This window comes from Aedes albopictus, chromosome 3, assembly GCF_035046485.1.
Source record: "Aedes albopictus strain Foshan chromosome 3, AalbF5, whole genome shotgun sequence".
Classification (NCBI taxonomy): domain Eukaryota; kingdom Metazoa; phylum Arthropoda; class Insecta; order Diptera; family Culicidae; genus Aedes; species Aedes albopictus.
The window spans coordinates 247,079,987-247,107,968 of record NC_085138.1 but is presented as its reverse complement, the minus strand read 5'-3'; the positions used below and the strand labels follow the sequence as shown (position 1 = coordinate 247,107,968).

Genomic DNA, 27,982 nt, shown 5'->3' with positions numbered 1-27,982 from the left:
CTCAAACAACCACAACCGCAAAATATACTACAAATAAAAGATAAATAAAATCTACACTTACTTTTTCAATAATCTCCCGATTATCGATACCACAACTACAACTGTCACACAAAAATCCATCCTAATAATACAAAATGTGTGAATTCAGAAAAAAAAACAATAGAAAATACAATTGTATACACAGTTATCGCATGATTGTGACGATATTCGGTGAGTTGTGCGGTTTGATAGTGCGTGCAATTGTGGTGAAAAGCCAAAGCCGATATGAAGGGGAAATATTTGCAGTCATGTACGTTTGTCCGATTGCAGATTGAATAAAAAGGAAAAGAAGTAAAAACTAGTTAATACTGTTAATAAGCGTGTGTATCGTTGTAATCTAACGTGTAGATAGTGGCTATGTTCTATGGGCTGGTGTAAATTGGTGTTTTAAAGTGTTATTTGTTAATCTATTGCACTCGTTCCAAAGTGGCGATGAACGATTTTTTACAGTATGGTTCATGGAAGATGATGGAACATGCCAAATCAGTACTCACCTCTTTAGTAACCCGATCAAAATTGGTCTTGTCTTTGTCTTTCTCTCGTAGTTGCATTTTGAGTTTTTCAATTTCTTTGACAAACTCATCGCGTTCTTGCTCCCGTTCGGCAGCTTGATCTTCCAGGAACTGCCTCGTCGCTTTCAGTTGTTTATCGGCAGCCTCAATCTGATTGGCGGGACCGACAGATTTACGGTTCGATTCGCGTGCAGGGGAGGGTTATGATATTGAAAGCGATTCAGTGAAATCAAATGATGGCGTGAAGGAGAGGAAAACATGAATTAGAATTAGTTATGCATGTTTGAAAGCAAAATGGAGCAAACAGACTGTCAGGGAAAAAGCCTTCACAAACAAAAAGTTATTATTGACCATTGAAATTGAATACGGTTCAAGTCTGAAATATTCCGTGATGATTTAGAGTGCACCATAAAAAAATCTACAATGGCTTCAATACAATCATAAATCATTTGCTGGATAATACGTAGACCGACGTCAATAAAACACAAAAAGTCAATAAAACACAAAAAATCGCAGTCTTCATACTGCAAGCAAGGACAAAGAAGCAAGTATTTTAATGAACGGATTTACGCAAGAGTGTCATAATGGATTACGGTCAAGCAGTAGAACCACCAATACTGGATGAGGTTAAGAAAGCCGTTAAGCAGTTGAAAAACAGCAAGGCTTCTACGAAAGATGAGATCCCGGTCGAACTTCTAAAACACGGAAGCGAGCAGCTACATCAATCTATCCACCTGATTATTGTAAAGATTATGGAGGATGAAGGATTGCCTACCAGCTGGTTGGATGGTCTCATATGCCCAATCTACAAGAAAGGGCACATACTAGAGTATGCCAATTACAGAGGGATTACCCTTTCAAAATCGGCATAATATAAGATACGGTCGCGTGCCCTGTTCAACAAACTGAGACCACTTGAAGAGTCCTTCGTCGGCGAATACCAGGCTGGTTTTCATGAGGCCGATCAACGACGGAAAACAAATTTTCGGAATGCAATCAGCACAAAAAAATCAGCAAAATTTGCTGAATACCAATAAACAAAATTTGCAGTGAACGTTCAACCTAGAAAAATTTCGGTAATATAACTTGCAGACTCACCATCTGTTCATTGATTTTGAAGGAGCGTATGATTCAAAAAAAGAAATGATTTTTGGCAGATAATGTCAGAACATGGTTTTCCGGCGAAACTACTAACTGACTATGCGCAACGCTGGATGAATCGGCTTTGCGGACGATATTGATCTCATCGGCATCGACCGTAGGACAATTGAAAAAGCTTATGCTTCTCTGAGGAGAGAGACAGCGAGGATAGGCTTGATGATTAACTCTATCAAGACAAAGTACATGATAGCAGATAGAGACAGATACAAATATGACAAATATGTGACAATGACGTTTCCCGTGAGGGCCTTTTACGGATTGCGTAACCAGCTTACTGCCGCCACTCGAATAACAGTCCCATCTTTGCTGAGTTTCCTATTCATATGGGACTGTTTTGCGAGTGGGGGCAGCTTAGGTCCCGTAACTTGCAAACGCAAACGAAATTCGCTCTATATAAAACATCGATTCTTCCGATTGTCCTTTACGGCCACGAGGCGTGGACGCTTAAGGAGTTAGGTAGACCGAAAAGCTTACGGAGTTTTTGAGCGCAAAGTGTTGCGGAAAATTTTCGGTGAGAACAGGAAAATGGAGTGTGGCACAGACGCTTGAATTACGAGTTGTGCCAAGTGTTCAAAGATGCGAATATTGTGAAACGTATAGAACACGGCAGACTTCAGTGGGATGGACACGTAGTGCGAATGTCTGAAGAAAGAATTGCGAAAACAATGTTCAGCAGGGAACTAGGAACACGCTGGCTGCCCGCCGTTGAAGAAAATCTGCGATCCCTAAACGTTCGGGGAAACTGGAGGAACATCGCCCAAGACCGACGAAGATGGTGTTCTACTAATACCCTTGGCGTTGCGTTGGAGTGAAGTTACTTTGCAGCCAACAAAGAAGGTACGTTGATTTATGGTGCATATTTCACTTATTTTCCATTGGATATTCATATTTGTCCTTAAGCATTTATACGATTAATATACCTAATGTAATATTTCAATCCATATAAAATGCTAATAAGACTTGAGAAGGCATAGTTTCATATCCAAAACAAGTAACATTACGTTCATTTTATTGTCCCAAAAATGTTTTCAGAACTTATTCAGATTTTAACGGTACAATTTTAGGGGTTTTCCTTGAACAAAACACCAAAAAATAAATGAAGAAAAAAGCCACCAAACGAGGCATTCTCTATGTGACTGTATAATCTTTGAAAATAGTTAACCTAGTTACTACACTTACCTGTGACTGGAGATCCAATTTGTCACGTTTACCATGTTCCATATACCGTTCGCCTTCGCGGCAGAAATCTTCCACCAACTGGAGCAAAGTGGCACTGTGGTCTATGGCGGTGTTGTCCGGAGAACTGCTACTGAGAATTTGTTTAGCTTTTTCCTGCAGTTCCGAGAATGAGTTCCCTTGCTTTTGAGCACACGGTAGCAGCGCATTCGTACCGTACCCTTCACTTATTTCCACTTTTTGACTGTTTAGCTCCAACAAATGTTGTTTTGTTTCGTTTAGTTCGACAACCAAGCTGTTTTGTTTACTCAACGCGTCGGCTAGTTTCATCTCCAACTGACGCTTTTCGTTTCTCAACTCGTGTAGCTGTATGTTGAGCTCACCACTGCACTGCAAGGCCGCCAGATCCACGGGAAGACTGCTACTGTCGATTTGTGCTCGCTCCATCGTTCTACTGTCTCTAACCATATTCTCATCAAACGATCGAGCACCAGCGCTATCTTTTTTAACTATCTTTCTCTTCAAACCATCTTCTTCTTCACAACTATCACTTTTTTCCGACACCTTGTCTAAATCCTCATCCTTAGTGGACGATTTCTTCACAATCTTTTCTGATAGAGTCAAAATATGCATTGCTTCCGATCTTAGCTTTTCCAAACACTCATCCAGGTTAAGAGACCTGTTCGCGCCATCATTCGTAGCACCATCCTTAGATACATATTCCAACAATGTAGGGTCCTCAATGACTGAAATCAAACCTGACACATCGGGAGTAAATTTGAGGAACTTTCTGCTTGAGTAAGTCGAGATGTTCGATACATTCACGTCCAGAGTCGAACTTTCGAACACCTCTTCGCCACTGATCGGAACTATTCCATACTTGTGAAGTTCATCGATAACCGTATTGTTCAGATCGTCTTCACAGTTCGACACGTACTTCACAAGTTCACACAGTACGCTTCTCAACGTTGAGGACAGTTCACGTAAATTGTCACGCTCACTAATGATTTTGTCCAAATCACGAGTAGAGTCAAACGTCGATTGCCGTTTGAGTTTCCATTGCAGCTGTTTTTCAAAATCTGCTTTCACTTTGGCCATCTAAAATGGAAACAATGTTAATTAATATGAGTCTGATATGGGATGTACGGAACACACCAAAAATAAGTTGTAGGAAAACGTTATATTGGATAATGCAATCAATTGATTTAAAATGTATTTGTACACGCATGGACAAGTTGACACTAAATTTGCATAGAGGTAGTTGCCTCCCAAGTTTTGATATTTTGATGGGTTTCATTATAAGTATTATAGATGTAGATGTTGACCACATTTTGGTGTGTGCATTTGCATTGCATTTGAATAATGTAGAAAATAATTTACTAACCTCTTCCTCATGTTTGATTTGAAGTTGAGCTATCTCCAGTTGGCTCTTAGCTGTCAGCTTCTCTCTTAGCAATATGAGCTCCGGCGGCCAGTGGTAATCCTCCGTTGTTGTATCGGATAACAGTGCCTATTCGTACAGGGGTAAAGGAAACGAAGTTAGCAATCACATTTTAAAACAATATTTTGAAAATAGCTATTTTTGGATCCCGTCTGCAAAATCAAGAGCAAAACAGAAACGATAATCGTCGAATAATGTACGACTTCGGGATGCTGCGTAAATAAAAAAGCGCGTGAGCAAACTGTAACACACGTTTTCATTCATAATACCGAATAGCGCCTGCATTTTAATACACTCGGGTGGATATAAACACCAATACAAACTAGGTATTATGTGCAACAATGCAATCACAGGCGTGGAAAATGTGTTCAGTTGACTATGTAGTACATAACGGATATTACCATCCATCAACAGTTGACTTCAATCTTCAATGATCCCAAAGAGCCATTGACTTCCAACTTCTTGAAACGGAAGGGGGGCTGACGACTTCAAGAATAATGAAAGCATACTGTAGGTACGTGAAACGCATAGGTTGTAAGAAAGTGAGAACATCGTGCTTCTGAGTCTATTTTCGAGCACATATGTTAGTCGCTATTAATAGCCGCTGCGAATGTATGCTAGCTGCATCCTACTAAACTGCTATGCGGCCGGCAGCATAAGCAAGATCGCGAGAAAAGATGCGTATCGAATTAATCTTTGTTTATCCGCGGCAGCATCCGTAATGGTACCAACAAGCTGGTGGGTTAGTGAAAACATGTATGACATTATGATTTGCTAGACATTGGGGTACATGGTAATGAGCCAGTGGAAGGCACATGTGCACCATAAACGACCGCCGCCATTGACTTCGACTTTTGGCGGTTTTATTTTGGAACGTTTACCACCCATAATGAGTCATTTCAGAACAAAAGATGCCTTTTTGGATAAAGTATAATGAAATTTGGGTATAATTACATCCGCTTCTTTGAAGACTGCCGAGAAATATATGAACTTGGAGTAATTTCAAAATAAGGAAAAGCAACCACTAATATGATATAGACAAAATTGGGTTGGAAAATTGAGAAAATGTTAATGTAATAATTCTATTTACTTATAACGTTTCATTACATACACAAAAAAACAATAACAGTAACTAAACAGTAAGAATATTTTATCTTTTTTATTGATGTTTTTCGGTGAGCCAAAGACACTAAGTATTTCAGTTTTGTGGCGATTCGGCCTGATACCTACTCTTTGTTTTCAGCCATCCTCAGACAATTCCCCGCAACATCTTTCATTTCCTAAATATTCTGCTGGGAGATCACACACCACTAGAAGTAACAGTAACAATATTAACGGTTTGAGAACATAGTCACAGAAACTTCGTCCAATCATGAATTAAAATGACGGTAGTTAGTATGCAAACATGAAACTTGCAGAAAAACTTCTCGTCTGCTTGTTTTATGTTTAAATACTTTTGAAAATACATACTTGTGCGTGAGCAGTAATAATCTGTTAATGCTAGTCAATACACATTCAACAAATAGCATTCGAACCATTAAAATTTATGTCTTCCTTTCCTATCGCCCTAGAAAACACTTTCTTGGTCCAAGACCAGCAACAACATGTTCTCCATAGGACTCTGTGTTGCGCAACACCTAATTGAGAGTTTAGACGAAAATTTAAAAATAAAACCAACAAGAAAAAGTGAGAAACTCTATGCATTAGCCAAAGAAGACATATTGTACATAATATGGTCCGACGTAACACGGTCGACGACATTTGCAGTCAATGGAGGATAGATGAATGGAATGTGGGTGAAAATGCCACCAGGAAGTGAAAGCTATTAATGCGCTTTCCATCTGTGTCAGCACTTGGAAAACTCAAGTGGTTGATTTTCTACGGACGATTGCAAACTGGCCAATTCAATGCTTATTGTATAGGGTAACCATTACCAAGATTGTCCAGTGCCGTTTTGAGGCAATCTTCAGAATCGGTTAATATATTTGCAGCTATTCGGATTTTTGAATTAAATGGTCTGAAGTTTTGGCAGTGCCGTAGATATAACTTGGAATTTCATATTTATTTTTCAGAAACATTTCCTTTTTCAAATGTTCTGATACAAAAAAATCACAAAAACAGCTCTTAATCATCAAATAATTTGACCAAGTTAGAGCGTCTGTCTGTGAAGGTATCTCTGTTGAAGAATCCCTAGAGTAAGATCTAAACAGTTCCAAGGAATCACTGGAAAAAATCCTTTGTGAAATTTTCTGAAGGAATCGCTGGAAGTTTTTTGAGATACTATCAATTCGTTCCTCCAGAACGAATTTCAATTTTTTTGTATGTACAAAAGTACGATGGGGGAGGGGGTGATCTGAGATGACCAAATTTTGGTCTACGTGATTTATGAACGGTCCCCTGCAATTTTCGAAGAAATCCCAGAGGAATATGTGAAAAAAATCCTGGAGCAATTTCTATATGAATCATTGCAAACATTCCATTTTCTGAAAAAAAAAACTTGTTAGTATTTCCGATTAAAATCCTGGACAAATCCATGTAGAAATCTATTTATAAAAAGTACTGCCCAACTAACATTTTCAGTGCTATAAGCTTCAGTCATTTGCTTTCTGTTGTGTAATCATCGAGTAAAAGTAGTCAATGCTGAATAAAAGGAAAGCTAGTCAAATATAAATCATAAGCTAATACACGACTGCAAAATAAGCACCATACAGCTACCAAACTCGGTTTTCAGAAATCCATTGCTTGTCACTGGGGCTGCCTTTACTCCACTCTATTCCAACTCTGGGAGATTTCCCGGAAGATGTGAAAACTTGAACACATCGAGTAGGAGTCCCCACTAACAAAACAGCTGCTACTATACAGTACATTTCGTTATACTGACTAATCCCAAAACCAGCAGCGCTTTAAAGGCCGTTATGCGATTTCATTACGGCTACAAGCTGTAATAAAGAAACTGTTGGTATACCAACACGGCTTGTCGGATGTAAACATTATTGTCAAAACAAACTTTAAGCGGGATATATAGCTACTACACAAATTCTTTAAAGCTATCCATCTCTGTGCTGTGAAATTATTTGGGTTGCTTTTATTGCACTTTAATTCAATGCCGGAAGATTTGCCGGAAGATATGCAAATCGAGTAAGAGTCCCAGCCACTACAACAGCTTCTTTTATACAGTACGTTTTGTAATGTTGCCAAAACACAAAACAGCAGCGCTTCGTAGCCGTTTAAAGAACACTCTTTCGGATAGAAGCTGTGAAGAAAAATCTGTTGGCGCAATCACACAGCTTGCTCAATGTAAACATTATTGCGTTTGACGTTTCACAAGCTTTTGCAGCAAGATGAAGTTGGGTAAGGTTTCTTGTGGCACAATACTCCATTGCACGGTGACGTCATCAAGAAATCGTTCTCTTTCTCACCTACGGAAAATTAGAAAACAATAGGACCAACACCTGTCAAACTTGACAGGTACTGGTCCTGTTGTTTTCAAACTCTCTGAAAGAGCGAAAGAGATAGAATTTCGCCGTGAGGTGGGCTATTATGAAGCCTTGTCTGGAGTAAAACAAGTCGGCGTCGGTGGTGTAGTGGTAAGCGTGGTTGCCTCTCACCCCAGTCGGTTGGGGTTCAATTCCCGTCGACGCCGATGGGATTTTCTGAGACATAAAATCCGTGATCACGCCTTCCCTCGGATAGGAAGTAAAGCCGTAGGTCCCGGCCCATGTGTTGATGGGTTCGATATGTAGGGTCCTCAGGTGTGGTGGCTGTCTCCCTGGGGCGTCGGAATTTAAGGCTTAGCTCCTAGACCCAGCCGACGTAAAACACAACTGGCGCCGAACGGTGCTAGTTGGCCAGAAAAAAGAAGAAGAAGGAGTAAAACAAAACGGGCTATTTTCTATGTTATTTATATATAGCAGTGTGGCAGCGAGGACATCATCGGCACCAGTGGATACGGAGATCGGTAGTTCAATTCCAAGTAGTGGCAAGTACTTTAATTATTCAGTTTTGAAAGCGATAATTCCAGTTCCACATGTATTGCGTCACAATATCCATAACCTAATTATATTTAATCGATTAATTTGAGGATGCCGTATAATTATTATTTAATAACTGCGAAAAGGCTGAAAAAGCGCCTTCTCAGGATGTTATTAAATTAGTGGTTACATAGGAGCCGAGAAAAGAGCTATGACTTGGTGGTATAGAAGCTACTCGCACAGCATAAACATGTGGATTAAGTTCGCCAGGTTCATTGGTATAGGGTTTGCATAGAAGCTTCCGTCCATATGTACAACACAGTAACTCAGACTCAAGCCGTATTGAGGACGCTTTGTTGACGTTTACATTCACAATAAATGTTAGTTGGGTATTGAAATCTCCGAAGAAATTCGCAGAGGATTACTAAAAAAATCCTGGAGTATGCCGATATCAATCATTGAAAACATTTCCTTTTTTTCTGAAGATTTTTTTAGAATCTAAATTCAAATCACATTCTCGGACGAATCCACGTAGTAATTAATGAAAGAAGTATCTAAAGCAATTCCAGGATGAATCCTAGCAAAAATGGCTTGAGAAATTCTAGTACGAATTAAAGAAGAATTCCCAGCAAGATTTTCTAGAAGAATCTCTGTAGGAAATTAATAAGAAATCAAAGGCGAAATTCATTAAGTAATATCAAGTGATTTATACTACTAGAAAATTTTGGAGGAATGCTAAGAGAAACCCTTAGGGATATCCATACAAGAATACCTACAGAGAATTCTATAAAGGCATTTTGGAGAAATGTATTTAGGAATTCCTGGATTTTTTAGAGTATTTTTTCCCCTTTTGAAAGGTTACTAGCCGGACGCTGAATAGCGCTGAAATCTCTAAACCACACGCAGAAAAATTACGCTTGTTTGAACCAATAAAACGCTTGGTTGATTTTCAAACTAAGAATTTACTTATACCAAAGTTATATTTCTCTGTTCTTACTAAGAGTTCATCGATTAAAACAACCAATCGCCATTATTTCATACAACGTTAGAAACTTCATTTGTTTCTACAAAATGGGGACCACAAACATGGCCTGGAAGCACTCACAAATCTTTGAAAAACTTACCCCAACTTCGCCACAACGAAGAAGGTGTAGCAAATCCATCACTGCAACTTCCAAGTGCAGTTTTGGCCGTGATGGATAACGTGCAGGTACTAAAGACAGCATTCGCAAAAAGTTGGTCGGTTTCGCCTTTTTGTCTCTTTTTATTCGATCTCCTTCCCATCCACTTGCCGAGCGTCTAAAAATAGATTTCCGAGCTGCCGCAGGAGCTGCCGTCACCAACACAATCACATTCCGGCTATGTTAATAGCAAAAGTGCAGTCGTTTGAAACAACCCGTTATTTTATATTGAATCTACCAAATCTCTGTTTGTTCTAACAAACTGTCAAAAATTTCGACAAATGAAAATATTTGTATTATCAAACAATTAAACAGTTCAGTTTAAACTTGAAATTAGTTTGTCGCTATAGTAAACTGAAAAATTGGTTGATTTGAACTAGATTTTAATTGTGTTTACAATTTATTTCTCTGCGTATCGGTCCTACCTAGATAAACCATGTCATTTTCTCAAGCGTAGCCTAGAAATGTCAACATAGTCAAGTCAAGTAACGTTGTTCAGCTAATAAAAAGCAGTCAGTTTTTGTCCAAAATGTCACGTCAAACGCATTGACGTCAGCAATGCGTTTAAGTGTTCGCACGTTAGCTTCGAATCTATCAGCACAATTAAGTGCTGCAAATCTCCTTCCCACTATTAATTCTTCGGTTGATTTTAATTGCTTTATTTAAAGATAATATGACCTAGTAACATTGTTAAAATTCGAAAAGCAACTATGACATTAATAAATTACTAATCAAAATCAACCGAGAAACGTGGGAAAGGAAGCCCAAACAACATTTTGAAGTCAGCTGGCTGTAAAACGTTCCAAAACCTGTCACAAATCCTATAATATTTTTATTAGGATTTGTAACAGTAGAGACGAACCAGCCAAGGGCTGAAAGTCTCTTTAATAAAGACAAATCAATCAACCAATTTGTAACAATCATCAAAACCTTTTCAAATCCAATCGACTTGAAACTATTGCTTGGGAATAGATTCTACTGAGCCCCGGCGGTTCCTCCGTGTTTATCAAGCATGTCTGATGCATATGATCAGCCATACTCCATCTGCAGTGATGAACCGTTGGAGGCGCATTAAAGTGTCAAAAGGGTGATATGTTCCACTAAAGAACACTACATTACAATAATCAAAATGAAACTCCTTCACTTTAATACCGTCAACCCCTGCGAACTTGGCCAGGGGTTTAGAGTATTTTTTTAGAGCAATAACTTAAGTCATCGATGGGTTTCGTATGAAAAAAATCCTTCATGGATCCCCGGAGAAATCCTTGGATAAATTCTCGGTTGAATCCCAGAAAATTCTGAATGAACACCTAGAAAAATCCCTAGATAAATTCTTGGATGAATCCACGGAGTGATCCTAGGAAAAAATATTGGAAAATCCCTGCAGATTTTACATCTCAAGAGCAGTTCCTGTCTCCAGTTAGCCTAGTGGTTAAGGCTATGGATCGCCAATCCAGAGACGGCGGGTTCGATTCCCGTTCCGGTCGGGAAAATTTTCTCGACTCCCTGGGCATAGTGTATCATTATACTTGCCTCACAATATACAAATTCATGCAATGGCAGGCAAAGAAAGCCCTTCAATTAATAACTGTGGAAATGCTCAAAGAACACTAAGTTGAAGCGAGGCAGGCCAAGTCCCAGTGGGGACGTCGAGCCATAAAGAATAAGAAGAAGAGCAGTTCCTGTAGAAATTTCTAGTAAAAGTCCTGCAGGAACATCAACAAGAATTTTTGAAGGGATCCCAGTATGAGTTTCTGAAGGTATCTCAAGAAAAACTTCTTGAGGTAGGGTTTTTGATCCCATTCTCGGCACTACAGGTGAACACAATTGTCCATCACCTAAATTCACAATGAAACGACCGTTTTTGTCCACTTCTTCCATCTGAATCAGATTCCTTAAGGACTGTTCATTAAAGAAAGTGGACACCTGTTTTTCAATAGAAAATGTTTATTTTTGAACAAATTCATAAGTTTATTTTTTATTTAATACAATCAACATACATGTGGCCGAATTCACGAGAGTTCGAACATTTACTTCACATTTTTTGAAGAACGCTCGGACTTTCCTCTTGATACCTCCCATTAGATTCTGCACAACTTTCTTCGTAACATTTCGTTGTGCCGCAGACCAAATTTTCTTGAAGCAATCAACAGAGGGCAGACAATTAAACGTTCCATAATAAATACAAAATTTCCCATAAATAATTCGAAAAGTCCCAGTGAAGAAACAGGGGTGTAAGCAGTAATAAATAACAAAAGTTCCATAAACAAATAGAAAAATGCATAAATAAATCAAAAGTTTCCATAAATAATTGATTTTTGAGCAATAAAAAACGTCAAAAATGCAATGAATAAATCAACTGTTGCAATAAAAAAAGTCAATTTTCCTACCAAATAACTTTGAATTTTCCATAAATAAATCCGATTTTTCCATAATAAATTAGAAAATTCACAATAAAAAAATATCGAAAAAGCAATAAAAAATTCAAAAAATGCAATAAAAAATGACGAAATTACCCATGAAAAACATATACAGAAAAGTATGAGACAGTGAAATGCTGAACCGCACTTATATGACTGAATCGACTGAAAAGCTTGCGTAACTATGATTGCAATTTACCGAGCAATTGCTTGCTGTCCGAACTCGCTATCACTCGTCGGACCTAAAAAAAAGGGATAACATCTATGTTTGCATTATACCGGGCAAATTCTTGAATCTGTGGTTTGCCCAGAACCAAATCGATGCAGTTGCGGTGCATCGTATATCGGAAACTTCGGCGGCCTTCTGCCGCCTCAGTTCCTCAATCCTCTATGCGGCTTCGCCGCATGGTCTATGTAATTTTTGGCTCAAAATGCATTTACGTTTATTGCTCGTTTTTTGACATTTATTGATAATTTATTTTTTTGTTATTGCACTTTTTGAATTATTTATTGCTTTTTCGATATTTTTTTATTGTGAATTTTCTAATTTATTATGGAAAAATCGGATTTATTTATGGAAAATTCGAAGTTTTTTAGTGGGAAAATTGGCTTTTTTTATTGCAACAGTTGAATTATTCATTGCATTTTTGACATTTTTAATTGCTCAAAAATCAATTATTTATGGAAACTTTTGATTTATTTATGCACTTTTCTATTTGTTTATGGAACTTTTGTTATTTATTACTGCTTACACCCCTGTTTCTTCACTGGGACTTTTGGAATTATTTATGACGAATGATCACTTTCTTATGAGTCGTTTATATTTTAGCCATCAACAGAGCTTGCTTCTCTTCCATCTTTCTTGAGATGCCGCTTAATTATTGTCCAGTATCTTTTCACAGGACGCAGTTCAGGGAAGTTTGGTAGATTTTGCCATTTTTCGACAAAATCGACTTTTTCCGTCTTGAGCATCAAAACAATGGTGGATCCGTATGTTTTCGATATATGGGTAGAAGTCGTTTTTTGATGCATTCCTTTATGTTATTTTCACCGTTGATTGTTCCTGTTGTGAAATACGAAGAACTGTTTAAGCCGCATGAACAATTGGCTTGCCACACCTAAAACTTTTTCCCAAATTTTTCGGTTCTGAAGTACCCTACATCATCCAGCACATCTGTCCCCTGCTCAGCGTTGAAAAATTGCGGTACCGGAAGTGATACTAGTACACAATTCTCAAAACGACAACTTTTTGGAACACCATTTGTGCAGAATTAATCTGCTAGTCGCTAAGCTAATCCAACCCATCGCTCAAAATTTCTCACTTTTTTCGTTTTCTTTGAATGTGTTGCCGAAGTGAACAATGTTTTTACACACTGAGCAAAAATTCACAATTTTTTGTTTAGTTTTAACTCTAAACTATTGGTAAACAGATGTCCACTTTCTTTAATGAACAGTCCTTATTGCGTGAACTTGTAGTTAACAGTGATTGGTGTGAAGATTTTTTGCTGGAAAGTGGATTTCAAACGAGTTTACTGCACCTAGTCCAGCGCCAATTCCAGGCAACAGTGCCGTACTTCCAGCAAAATCAAATGGGAAATCACTTCAGCACCCATTTTTTTGCTGGCAAAGTGCACTCGCTTGCATGTAATAACTGTAATTCCCGTAGGAATTCCTTGAGGAACACCAGCAGATATTTCTGGAGGGATCCCATAACGTGGATGATAGGTTAAGATTTTCAATGGTAATTCTGAGGAAAAAAACATCCAGCGATATATGTCTAGGTAGAATTTTGGAGAAATTCTTGAAAGAACTTTGGCAGCAGCTCCAGAAGCAATCACAGTAGGAAATTTAATTCATATTCCGAATTATAAATTCCTGTAATAATCTTAGCAATGGAACAAATTTTGGTCAACTCAGACCCCTCTCGTAGACTTTCTTTCATACATTGATTTCCTCTAGAGGTCAACGTGGCTTATGAACGGTTCACAAATATTCCTGAGGGAATCCCTGGAGGTATTTCTGGAAAGAAGGCAAATGTAGCATTTTCCCTATAGTAACGTGATCCAGTTGAAGAAAAGATTGCTACTCACATGTTTGGGGATTCCTTTCAGCAATTTGAACGGATAATGGTTTACAAAATCAGCCATTCCATAGAAAAACGATATAGTGCATCTCCGATTGTCGTGAAACTTGGTGGGCTTGTAGTTCTTCGGAAATAATTAGACCCGTATTTTTTATATTTCGTCATTAGGGTGGCCAATTTTCATATAGGGTGGTCCAAAAAATCAAGGTTTTTCAAAACTAAAAATTTTCAAAAAATCGTAACTTTTGAACCATTTGACCGATTTTAAACTTCTTTTTTTTGTTTGAAAGCTATTGAATTGTAGTTTTCAGGAAAAATACGTTAAAGGGGCTAACATGTAAAGAGTACTATAAAATATGCAAATATATTAGTTTTTTTACGTTTTCATGGTCTCGGGACCAAAGAGGTACCCTAGTTTATCATTTTTATCAGAAAATTCAGGAAATTTAAAAGTTACGATTTTATGAAAATTTTTAGTTTTGAAAAACCTTGATTTTTTTGACCACCCTATATGAAAATTGGTCACCCTAATGACGAAACAAAAAAATACGGGTCTAATTATTTCCGAAGAACTACAAGCCCACCAAGTTTCACGACAATCGGAGATGCACTATATCATTTTTCTATGGAATGGCTGAAATTGGACAAAGATAGTCCACATTAGGTGTTAAAGGAACAGAAATGTGTTAATGTGCAAAACATATTTGGCCATTTTCCAAAGTTTTCAAAAGTGACGCCATTTACACCACCTGACTATTGTTTAAAAAAAATGCTGAGTGAAACACACTTTTATTTTCCTTGCTCAGAGGCTGACAAAATTCATTTTCATTTTTCATTTTCATTTTGCAGCATTTGGTGGGGCAATGAGAGCGCAAGTCAGTCCAAAGCCGATGATAAGGAGGGGTAATGGCTGAATAGTCTTTGCTGACCGCATAAACGCCATGGGATAGGAAAAGGGTATTTTGGTGTGGGATTAGGGTGTTGGCACGTGTTGGTACAGACTTGACAATATCAATGCTATTCAGATGCAAAATAACTTTAAGGCTCAATAGTGAATCGCATACCTTCCAAAACCAAAAAAACAATAATCCACAAAATACCAAGCAAGTCAAAGAAAGAAAAAGCGCCCGATTGTTTATTTTGTCAATTATAACAAACGGAAACTTCTACCCTCTCCGACTTGCCAATCACCCCGGAAAAAATGTCCCTTCAGTTCTGGAAAATATATTATCCCCAATTAAGCCTTTAATCGAATTGTCCGCGTGGTCTTGTAGTACCCCTGCTAGGTAAGAACCAGTCATTACCATACATATTAAATGCTAGACATGACCCCATGGATAGCATATGCATATGTAAAAGCTTTGCTGATGTGACTTTCCTATTAGGCAATTCTCTCATCACATGTTTGTCTTCAAAACCTTGTCAAGCTTAGAAAATTGAAGTTAATAAACAATACATTACAAGGTTCGAATTCCCATAGACAGATATCATTCATTCGCACTACAACACCATAGGAGATAATATCACATTGACTGATTACAGTACAAATGCGAAAATCTCCCTTTTCCCCCTATCCGCAACCCGGGGACGCGCCCTGTTGGATTTCGAAAGCCTCGGAGAATATTACAAACCTTCAATAGCATTCCCATACATTAACCCACATTGCCCATTCAGGGGTCTGACTGGGCCTATTACCCTCCCTCAGTTTGTAATATTCTCACCAACTTGGAATTATATTTTCCCGGCACAAAGACTTCGACAAATGTTCGATATACTGTGCAGCATCATGATCAGTATAACAATATCAGATGACTTGAAGGTCTGAATTTTAAAGAATTGTTTGCCATTGATTATACATTCAGCTATTCTAATCATTACTGCAAAGGCCATCGACCACATGCCTGAAATCAAAGCTTCCTGGAAGATATAATCCAAGCCCAGGGCCTTGCTCAGAGGCTGACAAAATTTGGTCAAAAAGCTAACAAAATCGGGACGCCACTGTAAGTAGTGAACACATGATCAAAAAAATACTAAAATTGGAAATAAGATCTGTTTGTCCTTGTTCATTCATAATTCCAGTTTCAGGAAACCTATAATAAAATTCCGGTTGAACTTTAAGACTGGGACCCTTTCCCAACTTTCCCCCTACTAGGACCAATACTCACGATGGACTAGACGATGTCGTCAACTTGAGCAAAGTGTATAATAATTAGCATTGGGTCGTAGTAGTTTTTAAAAATACTGTTTTTGACTTTTCCCATCGCACTAGTGTTTTGATCGAATGGGAGCTCCAAAGATGATTTGATAATTCAACATATTTCAATAATCGAAAATCTCCGAGGTCACTGGACAACATTCAGAGAGAAAAAAAAAAAGGCTGTCTATGTAAACGCCTTCAGAGTACTATTCTTAAGAAATATACAAAGAGCAAAAATAAATGTGTCGTAGCTAATTTTTAAAGATTTGATATTTCTGAAAATTATTCGAAGACAGCTACCAGAGCTAGCGTTTTTAGCCGATATGGGCAACTAGTTTTTCTGACAGCTTCCCCAAACAATAATCAGATAATATCCTCAGTTATTTTATAATACATTCTGAAAATTATTTCAAGCTGATTACCAATGGTGTTAATAACCGATGTTAGTCATTGACAGCACCAGCATCATCCCCAAATAACTCTCATATTAGTGTTAGATAACACTTCTTGAGCTTCCATTCGATGTTGTAAAGAAATAAGTCAAACCCTTTATGTCAAAATATAGTCTATAGTGTATCAAATTGTGTTCCTAATTTCGCTAGTCGTCTTCTGCATATCTGTGATCATCTCAGTCCATAGTAATATTATATCCACCGTAACCCTTTACATTGTCAACCGTCCTAAGTCCTAAAGAAATATGTAACTAAATTCCTGCTTTTTTGTCAGTGAAATAATACCGTCTGAGATATAAAAACAAAAAAGTTCAGACAACTGATTTTTGTCAAAAATAAAAATGATAATGATTATTTGTCAACTTTTATATATTCATCCCTACAAAACCTATAAAAATAAGAAATACAAATATAAACTCCTAAAATCAACAGTTTTATCTTTACCTAATCAGTCCATAATTTTCTAATTGTAATGAATCTAATCTGTAAGGCTGTAAGTCAACTTATCCTAGCGTCCCCTGTCCTGTGTACTAACGAATTCAAGTATTGAATGATGAATGTAACGCAGAGACCTCCCCTACCCACTCTTGCGTTACGTTAAATTTAACAATTATTGTTAAATTTGAGAAAATTCAAAGAATGCAAAGATTAAGTCTATGCAAGCTGAATTATAATTTGTTTTTGACTTGTGATAAATGCACAACGGATACTCCTTTGGTTCCCATTAGCACTTACGGCGATTCCTTCACTTGCGCTCAACTCGTAAACTAGATATATCTAGCTCAAAGTCCAAGCGGTGGTGAATGAACTGGCGCTAAAGTGCTAATGGGTTAAGCCCTCCCATCGCGTCAAGATCGAATATCTGGTAGATATCTGTTTATTGTATTTGGAATCATAAAGAATCAACATTATGAATCATTTAGGGCTCGAAAAGCAGTTATATTCGCAAACCTTCACCAAGCATCCAACAATAAGTTTTGAATATGTAACAATTTTCGCAAAACCATCCAGATTGTAACCCTCGAGCAATCGTGATGTTGTATTTTGTACAACACGTTGAAATAAACTCGCTTTTTGTACTCAGCATTAGCGTGGTGCTGACGGAGGTGACCGCGCGAGTTACGGAAAAAGGGTAATGATAATTTTGACCACGATTATTTTTGAATATTCCTCAGTTTACCGTTTCCAAATCTAAACAGAAATCTTTGTATATCTAATTCATCTACGAGTTGAATCAATTGTTTAATTCACTCGAAAATCTTTAAAAATATCTGTCATTCTCCGTTTTATAGGTTATGAACCAGACTTGGGATAACTTACGTTTCAACTTGTCCCGATGTACCTAATGAAAAAAAATTATAAAAAAAACAAAACCTTAGAAGTTTTGTCGAAAGTTTAAAACTTTTAATCTGATAATAAAAAGTTAACCATGAAAGCTGTAGTCGGTAGTACAAACTTTGGCATTCCAGCTGCAAAAACGAAAGCTTCACTCAACTCAATACAAAATTTTATAAAAATCATAAGGTATCAAAAGGGCAGCTCTTTTTGCACTTTATCCTCCATTTGAGACATTCGTGCCATAACATTTTGTTTATTTTCAAGCAAAATATACTGCTTCTCTATTGTTTGGAAAATGATGCAAATACATTTCAACGTTAAGTAATGAAACTTATAAAAAAAATCGGCGAACTTTTCAGAAAAAGTTATCGTGCAAGCTTAGATTTTTTTAAAAGCTAGTCAAGTTTAGTGATTTACCAATCAATTAGCAACTTTTTTGTAAACTAATATTACAATTCTTGCAAGTTGAAGAAAATCTTTCGAAAGAATGGTTGTCTGTGACAGTAAAACATTCAAAAGCATAGAACAAAACCTTAAAACCGTAATTGTCCCTCTCGTCCCCCAGAATGACGCCCGGCAACCCCATGGGGGGTCTTGACCCATTGTTTGGGAAACCATGGGTTAAGGTTGTACGTTGTACTTCAAGTTCACAAGCGTTACTGGACACGCTACGTTAAGTTTTGACCAACAAGTATTGTTGCGCAAGCCAACGTTAATTTATTGCTATCCCATTCATACGCCGAATAAGGAGTGCAAGTTTACTTCCTTGTTCTTCTTCTTTCTGACTTTACGTTCTCACTGGAACGTGGCCCGGTTTTCTTCAACTTAATGTTGAACTGCAACAGTAATTAAGTGTAGAGCTTTCTTTTCCTGCCATTTGACGAATTTGTATATTGTGTGGTAAGCACAATGATCTGTTATGCCCAGATTGTCGGGGAACATTTCTCCACTAGAACGAGAGTTCACCATCTTCGGAATCGCGCTACAAAACTGTCATTAACCACTAGATTAACTAAAACCCTTATAATCAAAGCCCTAGTAAAATAATCCAAACTCACTGTTTCTATAAATACCTTCGATTAGTGAGCTCTGTTTGTACACTTTGCATGTTTCATTCACTAAAAGTTTCTTCAAAATCTTTGAACGCTCCTCTTTAACACACTGTAATTATCTTCTGTTCATGAATTCTCACAGTTATTAGGCGCCCCAAACTGAATCCTTAACAACAGCGCCAACATATCACTCAATTCAATTTACTTATCAGTATAGCTCCTCACCGTCACGCATCGGAATTAACCACACGGAAGCGACGAAACGTCCGGCCGCAGTAGAATTCAAAAGCAAACTGACAACACGATCCAATTGAATCTAAAAATATGAACCGATAAGCTTACGCGGGTTCTCAAAAAACGTTCACGCATGCGCGGAGTAATAAGTTCAAACATGAGCACTCTAGTACCGTGTTGTACTAAATGATTCCCAGTTTTCAGTTTGAATACGGTTGCAAGCTTTTCAAGTTATTTTGGAAGAAACCGCGAGAGAACCAAGTGGATGTTACTAAGAATCCTGGTAGCTTTCAGTAAATACAGTACTAGATTATCAACGGACCTGAGCTGCAATAATGGAGACAAAAAAACTTGGTCTTGAACTTTGAGTGTTTTGAAAGTAAATCCCGATAATACGTTGATTTTTCATTTCTAAAAAAGGCTACTGAAGTGCAGCTGTGTTGTGTTAGAACAAGGCAGCTAAATCTTTTTCGCGTGTCTGACAATATCAATCGGTACGCTCTCAAAAATAGTCATACATGAAATATTTTAGCATCAAATGAAGGTTTAGTATTACATCTAAACTCAGGCAATACTTAGTGCGCAGTTGAACACAAAAAACAATCCGACTCACGGAACGGATCAATTTTCCAACTTAAGGCGAAACTGGATCCATTTCCTCACTTTTTGGTTTTTGATTTTTTATTAAATAACAAAGCGATATTTTCAAAATCGGTTTTCGTGCACATGTAGAGTATGGATCAGGGTATCTTCTGAATTTTTTACGCGAAAGAAAATGTTTTTCGTTTTTGCAAAAACCATTTTTGAACAAAATTTCACTAAAAAATGGTTTCTGCAAAAACGAAAAACATTTTCTACAGCGTAAAAAATTCAGAAGATACCCTGATCCATACTCTACATGTACACGAAAACCGATTTTAAAAATATTGCTTCGTTATTTTATTTAAAATCAAAAATTAAACAAATGAGGAAATGCTTCCAGTTTCGCCTTAATGGTACATGGAAGCTAAGTATAAATTTTGACAATAAGCCCATCAAATTTTAGTTCGATGCTAAAAGATCTAATATTTGACCATCGATTCGGCATTCTGAATATGAACAACAAATCAGCGCAACAACAAATCGTATTTGATCCTAAATAGGAAAAACAAAGATACCAAAATAATGATCAGGATGAAACTAAAATGGATAAGTGGCATGCAATAAACTGCAAAATGTGTGCAATGACCAATGCTTACCTGAATCTGCACTTCCAGCTCCCGGAGCACATCTTGACGAGCTAAGGCCACCTGTTCCTGTAGCCGTCGTTCGTAGTCGGCGATAATCTCGTGTAAGTCATCGATGGGCTCGGTGCCGATGTCCACAGTAGTAGTGTTGTTAGTGGTAGGAGTGGTGCTTTTGTCTATTAGTATCACACCAGAAGAAGGCGGCAAACATTCAGCCTCTGTTGCCGATCTTTCTGCCACTTGATCAATTGTGTGAGGAGATGTACCTTTGCTCGTGATGGGGTCTTCATTGTTAGGCTAATGTGGTTAGATGTTGGTGTATGTGGGTTATATCAGTAATTGTTGTCGTAGAATATAGAAAAAAAAATATATAGGAGAGAAGGAAGTGGCCACAATGAAAATCGTGATTAGTAAACACATGCTCTCGTTAGGAGAAGATTGTCATATCATGCTAAATTTCAAGTAAAATACTATTCGTACCATGCATTTTTCGTTGGCTTCTTTTTCCTCGAATTTCTGGAATGTCTTTCGCAACTCTCGCAAGTCTTGTTCGTGTTGTCGCTTGAGTTCTTTCAGCTTATTTTGATAGTACTCCCTTAAGCTGTCAGCATTGTGGTGGGTTTCCTGGAAAAAAGAGCATAATAGTATTAGACAAAGTTGTAGGGACCCAACATAAAATATGTATCCATGTTAACCAATTAAATAATGTTTGCACTGCATCAGTGTAGTGCGCTGAAACCATCAGAGAAAAAAAGTTTCAAAATTTAAAAGTTTCTCAAGTATGCCTACGCAATCGACATGAAAACATCGAACACGAACATCCGTTGAAGAAATGGACATCAAGGTGAAACATCAAGAAATCCCATTGCAATTTTGCATACAAACTTTTGAGGCACAACTCTGACGTACGAAACATCGAACCAAGCCGCACATGTTTATCCTCACGGTGTGCCAAAAACCGTTATTAACAAATAAAAAAAGTCCACCCAAATGGCACCCGGCATTCAAAAGATATACTATTCTAGTATCTCCTCTGAAAATATGAAAATGTTTCATCGAGGGAAACTAAAGTTTTTGTGATTTTAAGATTTTGAGTAATTTCTATAAGATTTTCTTGTATGAGTAAATATGCGTGCACGCGTTGCCACGCGGTGTGCCTGGAACCACTGTAAACAAATAAAAACATACACCATATTGACACCAAGCATTCGAAAGATATACTATTATAGCATCACCTCCGAAAATTTGAAAATATTTCATCGAGGGAATCGAAAGTTTTTACTGTTTGAAGATTTTTCTCTATATTCATAGAATTAGCTCATACAGGGTGTTGGTTTCCGGAGTGCAGATATTTTTAGGGTAGATAGGTCTCCATGAGTTATGAAAAAGTGCCCAAGGAACATGGGGTCGGAAATCACTGCTAAGTGAGTTAATCACATTTTAAGTTTTTAAATTTTGCTCATCTTTGATACCCTCTATCTTCTAAACCATAAATCGTACAATCAATGTCAACGCTCGAATTGAAAGCTAATGACTTCTACTTTCTTAGTCTCTTGGACGTAAACTTTGTAAAAATAGCCTAAATAGCCTAAATTTTCAAAACATTGCAAAAATGGTCGAAAAAAACAGCTTATTTTCAGACATTTCAGATTATTTTAATATGAAAACAAAACTTCTGTTAAAAAAGTTCTTCTACAAAAGACGCACGAACTTGTTCTCTAAAAATGTTTCTTTGACAGCAAAACTCTATCTTTTGTAGATTAGCTAGGAAATGAATTTGAAAATATCGCTCCGAATTGCATCAACACCATGCCAAAATAATCATCATCACCCTATCCGTTCGTGCGTTCATGTGGTGTTGCTCCATGGCATGAGGACGACTACAGCTGCTGGTGTTGTTATCGCGTACAGAAAACGAGCTCGCTCGTCGTCGCGTCACATCTCCGCCTGTGGAATAATTCGAGGCGGGGTTTGGATTTGCGCATACTAAGTGCGACGTGCAGTTAACTAATTTTGCGACGGAGCGAAAGCGTCGACGAAAGTGTATTTACAAGAGCAACCATTTAAATCCTTCGCACTCGTAGCTCTGCTGCGGTGCCGTTCAGGTGGGGGGGTCTATGCGTGCGGCAGTTTAGAGCATGCACTTATTTAATGCATTTTCAAATGCACTAATTGATTGATGTGGAGCGTTATTCTTCTTATTACTGGCATAACATCCCCACTGGGACAGAGCCTGTTTCTCAGCTCAGCTGTTAAACATACAGAAAAAAATCCCAGAATATGGATCCAATCATGCAGGTTTTCAAGGTTAAAAATGCTCATAAGAAATCTGGGAAATAAATTAGGCATTTTGTGAGAAGTTGTGGATTTTTAGGGAACTTTGAGGGATGTTTAGGAGATATTGAGGATGTTAAAGGAAACTTAAGAATCATGAGAGTCTTCGTGGGAAATGATGCCTTAGGGAAATCTAAGCGACAAGTTGAACATTTTAGGAGAAGTTGGGGATTTTTGGGGAACGTTAAGGGTTCGAAGAGGATGTTGAGGGTGGTAAATTAAGCTTAGGAATTATGAGAGTCTTTATGGGAAATAATAACTTAGGGAAATCTAAGCAACAAGTTGGACATTTTAGGAGAAGTTTGGGATTTTTAGGGAACGTTGGGGATTTTTGAGAGATATTGAGGGTATTAAAGGAAATTTAGGAATTATGAGAGTCTTCATGGGAAATGATGCCTTAGGGAAATCTAAGCAATAAGTTGGACATTTTAAGAGAAGTTGGGGATTTTTAGGGAACGTGAGGGTTCGACGAGGATGTTGAGGGTGTTAAATGAAACTTAAGAATTATGAGAGCCTTCATGGGAAATAATAACTTAGGGAAATCTAAGCAACAATTTGGACATTTTAGGAGAAGTTGGGGATTTTTAGGGAACGTTGGGGATTTTTTGGAGATATTGAGGATGGTAAAGGAAACTTAGGAATTACGAGAGTCTTCATGGGAAACGATGCCTTAGGGAAATCTAAGCAAAAAGTTGGACATTTTAAGAGAAGTTGGGGATTTTTAGGGAACTTTGGGGATTTTTTGGAGATATTGAGGGTGGTAAATTAAGATTAGGAATTATGAGAGTCTTTATGGGAAACGATGCCTTAGGGAAATCTAAGCAAAAAGTTGGACATTTTAAGAGAAGTTGGGGATTTTTAGGGAACTTTGGGGATTTTTTGGAGATATTGAGGGTGGTAAAGAAAACTTAGGAATTACGAGAGTCTTCATGGGAAACGATGCCTTAGAGAAATCTAAGCAATAAGTTGGACATTTTAAGAGAAGTTGGGGTTTTTTAGGGAACGTTGAGGGTTCGAAGAGGATGTTGAGGGTGGTAAATGAAGCTTAGGAATTATGAGAGTCTACATGGGAAATAATAACTTACGGAAAGCTAAGCAACGAGTTGGACATTTTAGGAGAAGTTGGGGATTTTTAGGGAACGTTGGGGATTTTTTGGAGATATTGAGGATGGAAAAGAAAACTTAGGAATTACGAGAGTCTTCATGATAAACAATGTCTTAGGGAAATCTAAGCAATAAGTTGGATATTTTAGGAGAAGTTGGTGATTTTTAGGGAACGTTGGGGATTTTTTGGAGATATTGAGGATGGTAAAGAAAACTTAGGAATTACGAGAGTCTTCATGGGAAACGATGCCTTAGAGAAATCTAAGCAATAAGTTGGACATTTTAAGAGAAGTTGGGGTTTTTTAGGGAACGTTGAAGGTTCGAAGAGGATGTTGAGGGTGTTAAATGAAGCCTAGGAATTATGAGAGTCTTCATAGGAAATAATAACTTAGGAAAATCTAAGCAACAATTTGGACATTTTAGGAGAAGTTTGGGATTTTTAGGGAACGTTGGGGATTTTTGAGAGATATTGAGGGTATTAAAGGAAATTTAGGAATTATGAGAGTCTTCATGGGAAATGATGCCTTAGGGAAATCTAAGCAATAAGTTGGACATTTTAAGAGAAGTTGGGGTTTTTTAGGGAACGTTGAAGGTTCGAAGAGGATGTTGAGGGTGTTAAATGAAGCCTAGGAATTATGAGAGTCTTCATAGGAAATAATAACTTAGGGAAATCTAAGCAACAATTTGGACATTTTAGGAGAAGTTTGGGATTTTTAGGGAACGTTGGGGATTTTTGAGAGATATTGAGGGTGTTAAAGGAAACTTAGGAATTATGAGAGTCTTCATGGTAAATAATAGCTAAGGGAAATCTAAGCAACAAGTTGAACATTTTAGGAGAAGTTGGGGATTTTTAGGGAACGTTGGGGATTTTTTGGAGATATTGAGGATGGTAAAGAAAACTTAGGAATTACGAGAGTCTTCATGATAAGGACTGTTCAATTTATAAAACGGACAACTTTACAAGGCTATAAAAAGAAGACGCGTAGTTCAAATTTAACCACCCTTGATTCGTTGTTCAGTACATCATCTTGCATTATAGTAATCATTTTTGAATCGAATAAAAATAGTTTTATTTTATAGAAAATCGGTCAGAAGTTTAATGAGGCGAATTTTTCGATTGCTGAAAATTGAAAAAATATATAAAATTACTGTTCCAGTATGGTACATCGTTTTTAATTCCAGAAAAGTATGTGCCATTCTGCAGCTGCATGAGTAATAAACATTCTGGCAAAATTTAAACGCAATTGGAAAATTAAGTGTTGAGACATTTAAGTCTCAAGTTAGATTCGATTTTTTGAATAAAATTCAATTGTAAAGCAACAAGAGCATGAAATTATTAAATATTAAATTTTTGTATGTATCCAGTCGAAAGTGGGAATGATGTGGTTGTGAATGCAGAAAACTGCTTCTTAATAGCATTGCTGGTTTGGTTACTGTGTGCCATTACAGACACAGTAATCAAAACAGTTTCGTTCTTTGAAGATTCTTCCAAATAACAATGCCATCTAATGCAATTTTTGCATAACAATGGTGCTGGAAATAAAAACTTTGCATCCGATTATTATTAAATAAGGTGTACAATAGCATAGGACCAACTTTGTTGAAAATAAATAATAACAAGATTCGCTAGAGTCGAAAATCTGCATCAATGGAACAAAAAATATGAAATTTTTTAATATGACCTTCTTTATGGATTAGTTTTTTGATGAAAAGTGCAATTACAAGTAATTTTTTCTTCTGTATCATTCAGAGAGCAATATTCTTCTACTCTGGACAAAATTTTAGCCCAATCCGTGGTGCTATTGCAACACAGGAATTAAATGAACAATTTTTAATAATTTCTATGAAAACAAGTGAGTTGGCACTATATTCAGCTGGAGACTGCTTGGTGCGTTATTACTGATCAACTATTGAGCTTTACCTTTAGTAGAATAGTATAAGTTTCCAATTCATTAAAAACTTCAAGAAAATGTGCATGTTAAGTATGTGAAAAGTTATGGCGAATTTTGAGAAATGGGTTTTTATTGATATTTTACGAAAACCGCTTCAGTTACACAATAAAGAACATTTTGCTTAATGTTCTATTTTTCCTACATTTGAGAATAGCTATAGAAAGTTATGCAAAAAACTGAAAATTATTTTATTGAAAAATAAAAAAGACATCGCACAATCAAGTTGTCCGTTTTATAAATTGAACAGTCCTTAAACAATGTCTTAGGGAAATCTAAGCAATAAGTTGGATATTTTAGGAGAAGTTGGGGATTTTTAGGGAACGTTGATGGTTCGCAGAGGATGTTGAGGGTGGTAAATGAAGCTTAGGAATTATGAGAGTCTTCATGGGAAATAATAACTTACGGAAAGCTAAGCAACGAGTTGGACATTTTAGGAGAAGTTGGGGATTTTTAGGGAACGTTGGGGATTTTTTGGAGATATTGGGGATAGTAAAGAAAACTTAGGAATTACGAGAGTCTTCATGATAAACAATGTCTTAGGGAAATCTAAGCAATAAGTTGGATATTTTAGGAGAAGTTGGTGATTTTTAGGGAACGTTGGGGATTTTTTGGAGATATTGAGGATGGTAAAGAAAACTTAGGAATTACGAGAGTCTTCATGATAAACAATGTCTTAGGGAAATCTAAGCAATAAGTTGGATATTTTAGGAGAAGTTGGTGATTTTTAGGGAACGTTGGGGATTTTTGAGAGATATTGAGGGTGTTAAAGGAAACTTAGGAATTACGAGAGTCTTCATGGGAAACGATGCCTTAGAGAAATCTAAGCAATAAGATGGACATTTTAAGAGAAGTTGGGGTTTTTTAGGGAACGTTGAAGGTTCGAAGAGGATGTTGAGGGTGTTAAATGAAGCCTAGGAATTATGAGAGTCTTCATAGGAAATAATAACTTAGGGAAATCTAAGCAACAATTTGGACATTTTAGGAGAAGTTAGGGATTTTTAGGGAACGTTGGGGATTTTTGAGAGATATTGAGGGTATTAAAGGAAATTTAGGAATTATGAGAGTCTTCATGGGAAATGATGCCTTAGGGAAATCTAAGCAATAAGTTGGACATTTTAAGAGAAGTTGGGGTTTTTTAGGGAACGTTGAAGGTTCGAAGAGGATGTTGAGGGTGTTAAATGAAGCCTAGGAATTATGAGAGTCTTCATAGGAAATAATAACTTAGGGAAATCTAAGCAATAATTTGGACATTTTAGGAGAAGTTAGGGATTTTTAGGGAACGTTGGGGATTTTTGAGAGATATTGAGGGTATTAAAGGAAATTTAGGAATTATGAGAGTCTTCATGGGAAATGATGCCTTAGGGAAATCTAAGCAATAAGTTGGACATTTTAAGAGAAGTTGGGGTTTTTTAGGGAACGTTGAAGGTTCGAAGAGGATGTTGAGGGTGTTAAATGAAGCCTAGGAATTATGAGAGTCTTCATGGGAAATAATAACTTAAGGAAATCTAAGCAACAATTTGGACATTTTAGGAAAAGTTGGGGATTTTTAGGGAACGTTGGGGATTTTTGAGAGATATTGAGGGTGTTAAAGGAAACTTAGGAATTATGAGTCTTCATGGGAAATAATAGCTAAGGGAAATCTAAGCAACAAGTTGAACATTTTAGGAGAAGTTGGGGATTTTTAGGGAACGTTGGGGATTTTTGAGAGATATTGAGGGTGCTAAAGGAAACTTAGGAATTATGAGAGTCTTCATGGGAAACAATAACTAAGGGAAATCTAAGCAACAAGTTGAACATTTTAGGAGAAGTTGGGGATTTTTAGGGAACGTTGGGGATTTTTGAGAGATATTGAGGGTGTTAAAGGAAACTTAGGAATTATGAGAGTCTTCATGGGAAATAATAACTAAGGGAAATCTAAGCAACAAGTTGAACATTTTAGGAGAAGTTGGGGATTTTAGGGAACGTTAAGGGTTCGAAGAGGATGTTGAGGGTGGTAAATTAAGCTTAGGAATTATGAGAGTCTTTATGGGAAATAGTAACTTACGGAAATCTAAGCAACGAGTTGGACATTTTAGGAGAAGTTTGGGATTTTTAGGGAACGTTGGGGAT

The 27,982-nt window shown here is 37.2% G+C and overlaps 1 protein-coding gene across 5 annotated transcripts in view; it reads right to left on the bottom strand.

The window, feature by feature from the left end:
- Positions 1-27,982, bottom strand: part of LOC115264667 (A-kinase anchor protein 9-like) — a 137,945-nt gene that overhangs the window by 27,802 nt on the left and 82,161 nt on the right. For 2 of the 5 annotated variants that reach the window (XM_062859963.1, XM_029868627.2), the window contains exons 3-8: positions 20,964-21,107; positions 20,496-20,780; positions 4,273-4,398; positions 2,892-3,986; positions 534-701; positions 62-121 (exon numbers count right to left, since the gene is read on the bottom strand). In XM_062859963.1, coding sequence (XP_062715947.1) covers positions 62-121; positions 534-701; positions 2,892-3,986; positions 4,273-4,398; positions 20,496-20,780; positions 20,964-21,107 — 1,878 coding nt within the window. The remainder of the gene's footprint in view (positions 1-61; positions 122-533; positions 702-2,891; positions 3,987-4,272; positions 4,399-20,495; positions 20,781-20,963; positions 21,108-27,982) is intronic. The other 3 variants (XM_062859964.1, XM_062859966.1, XM_062859965.1) reach the window with 3 other exon arrangements.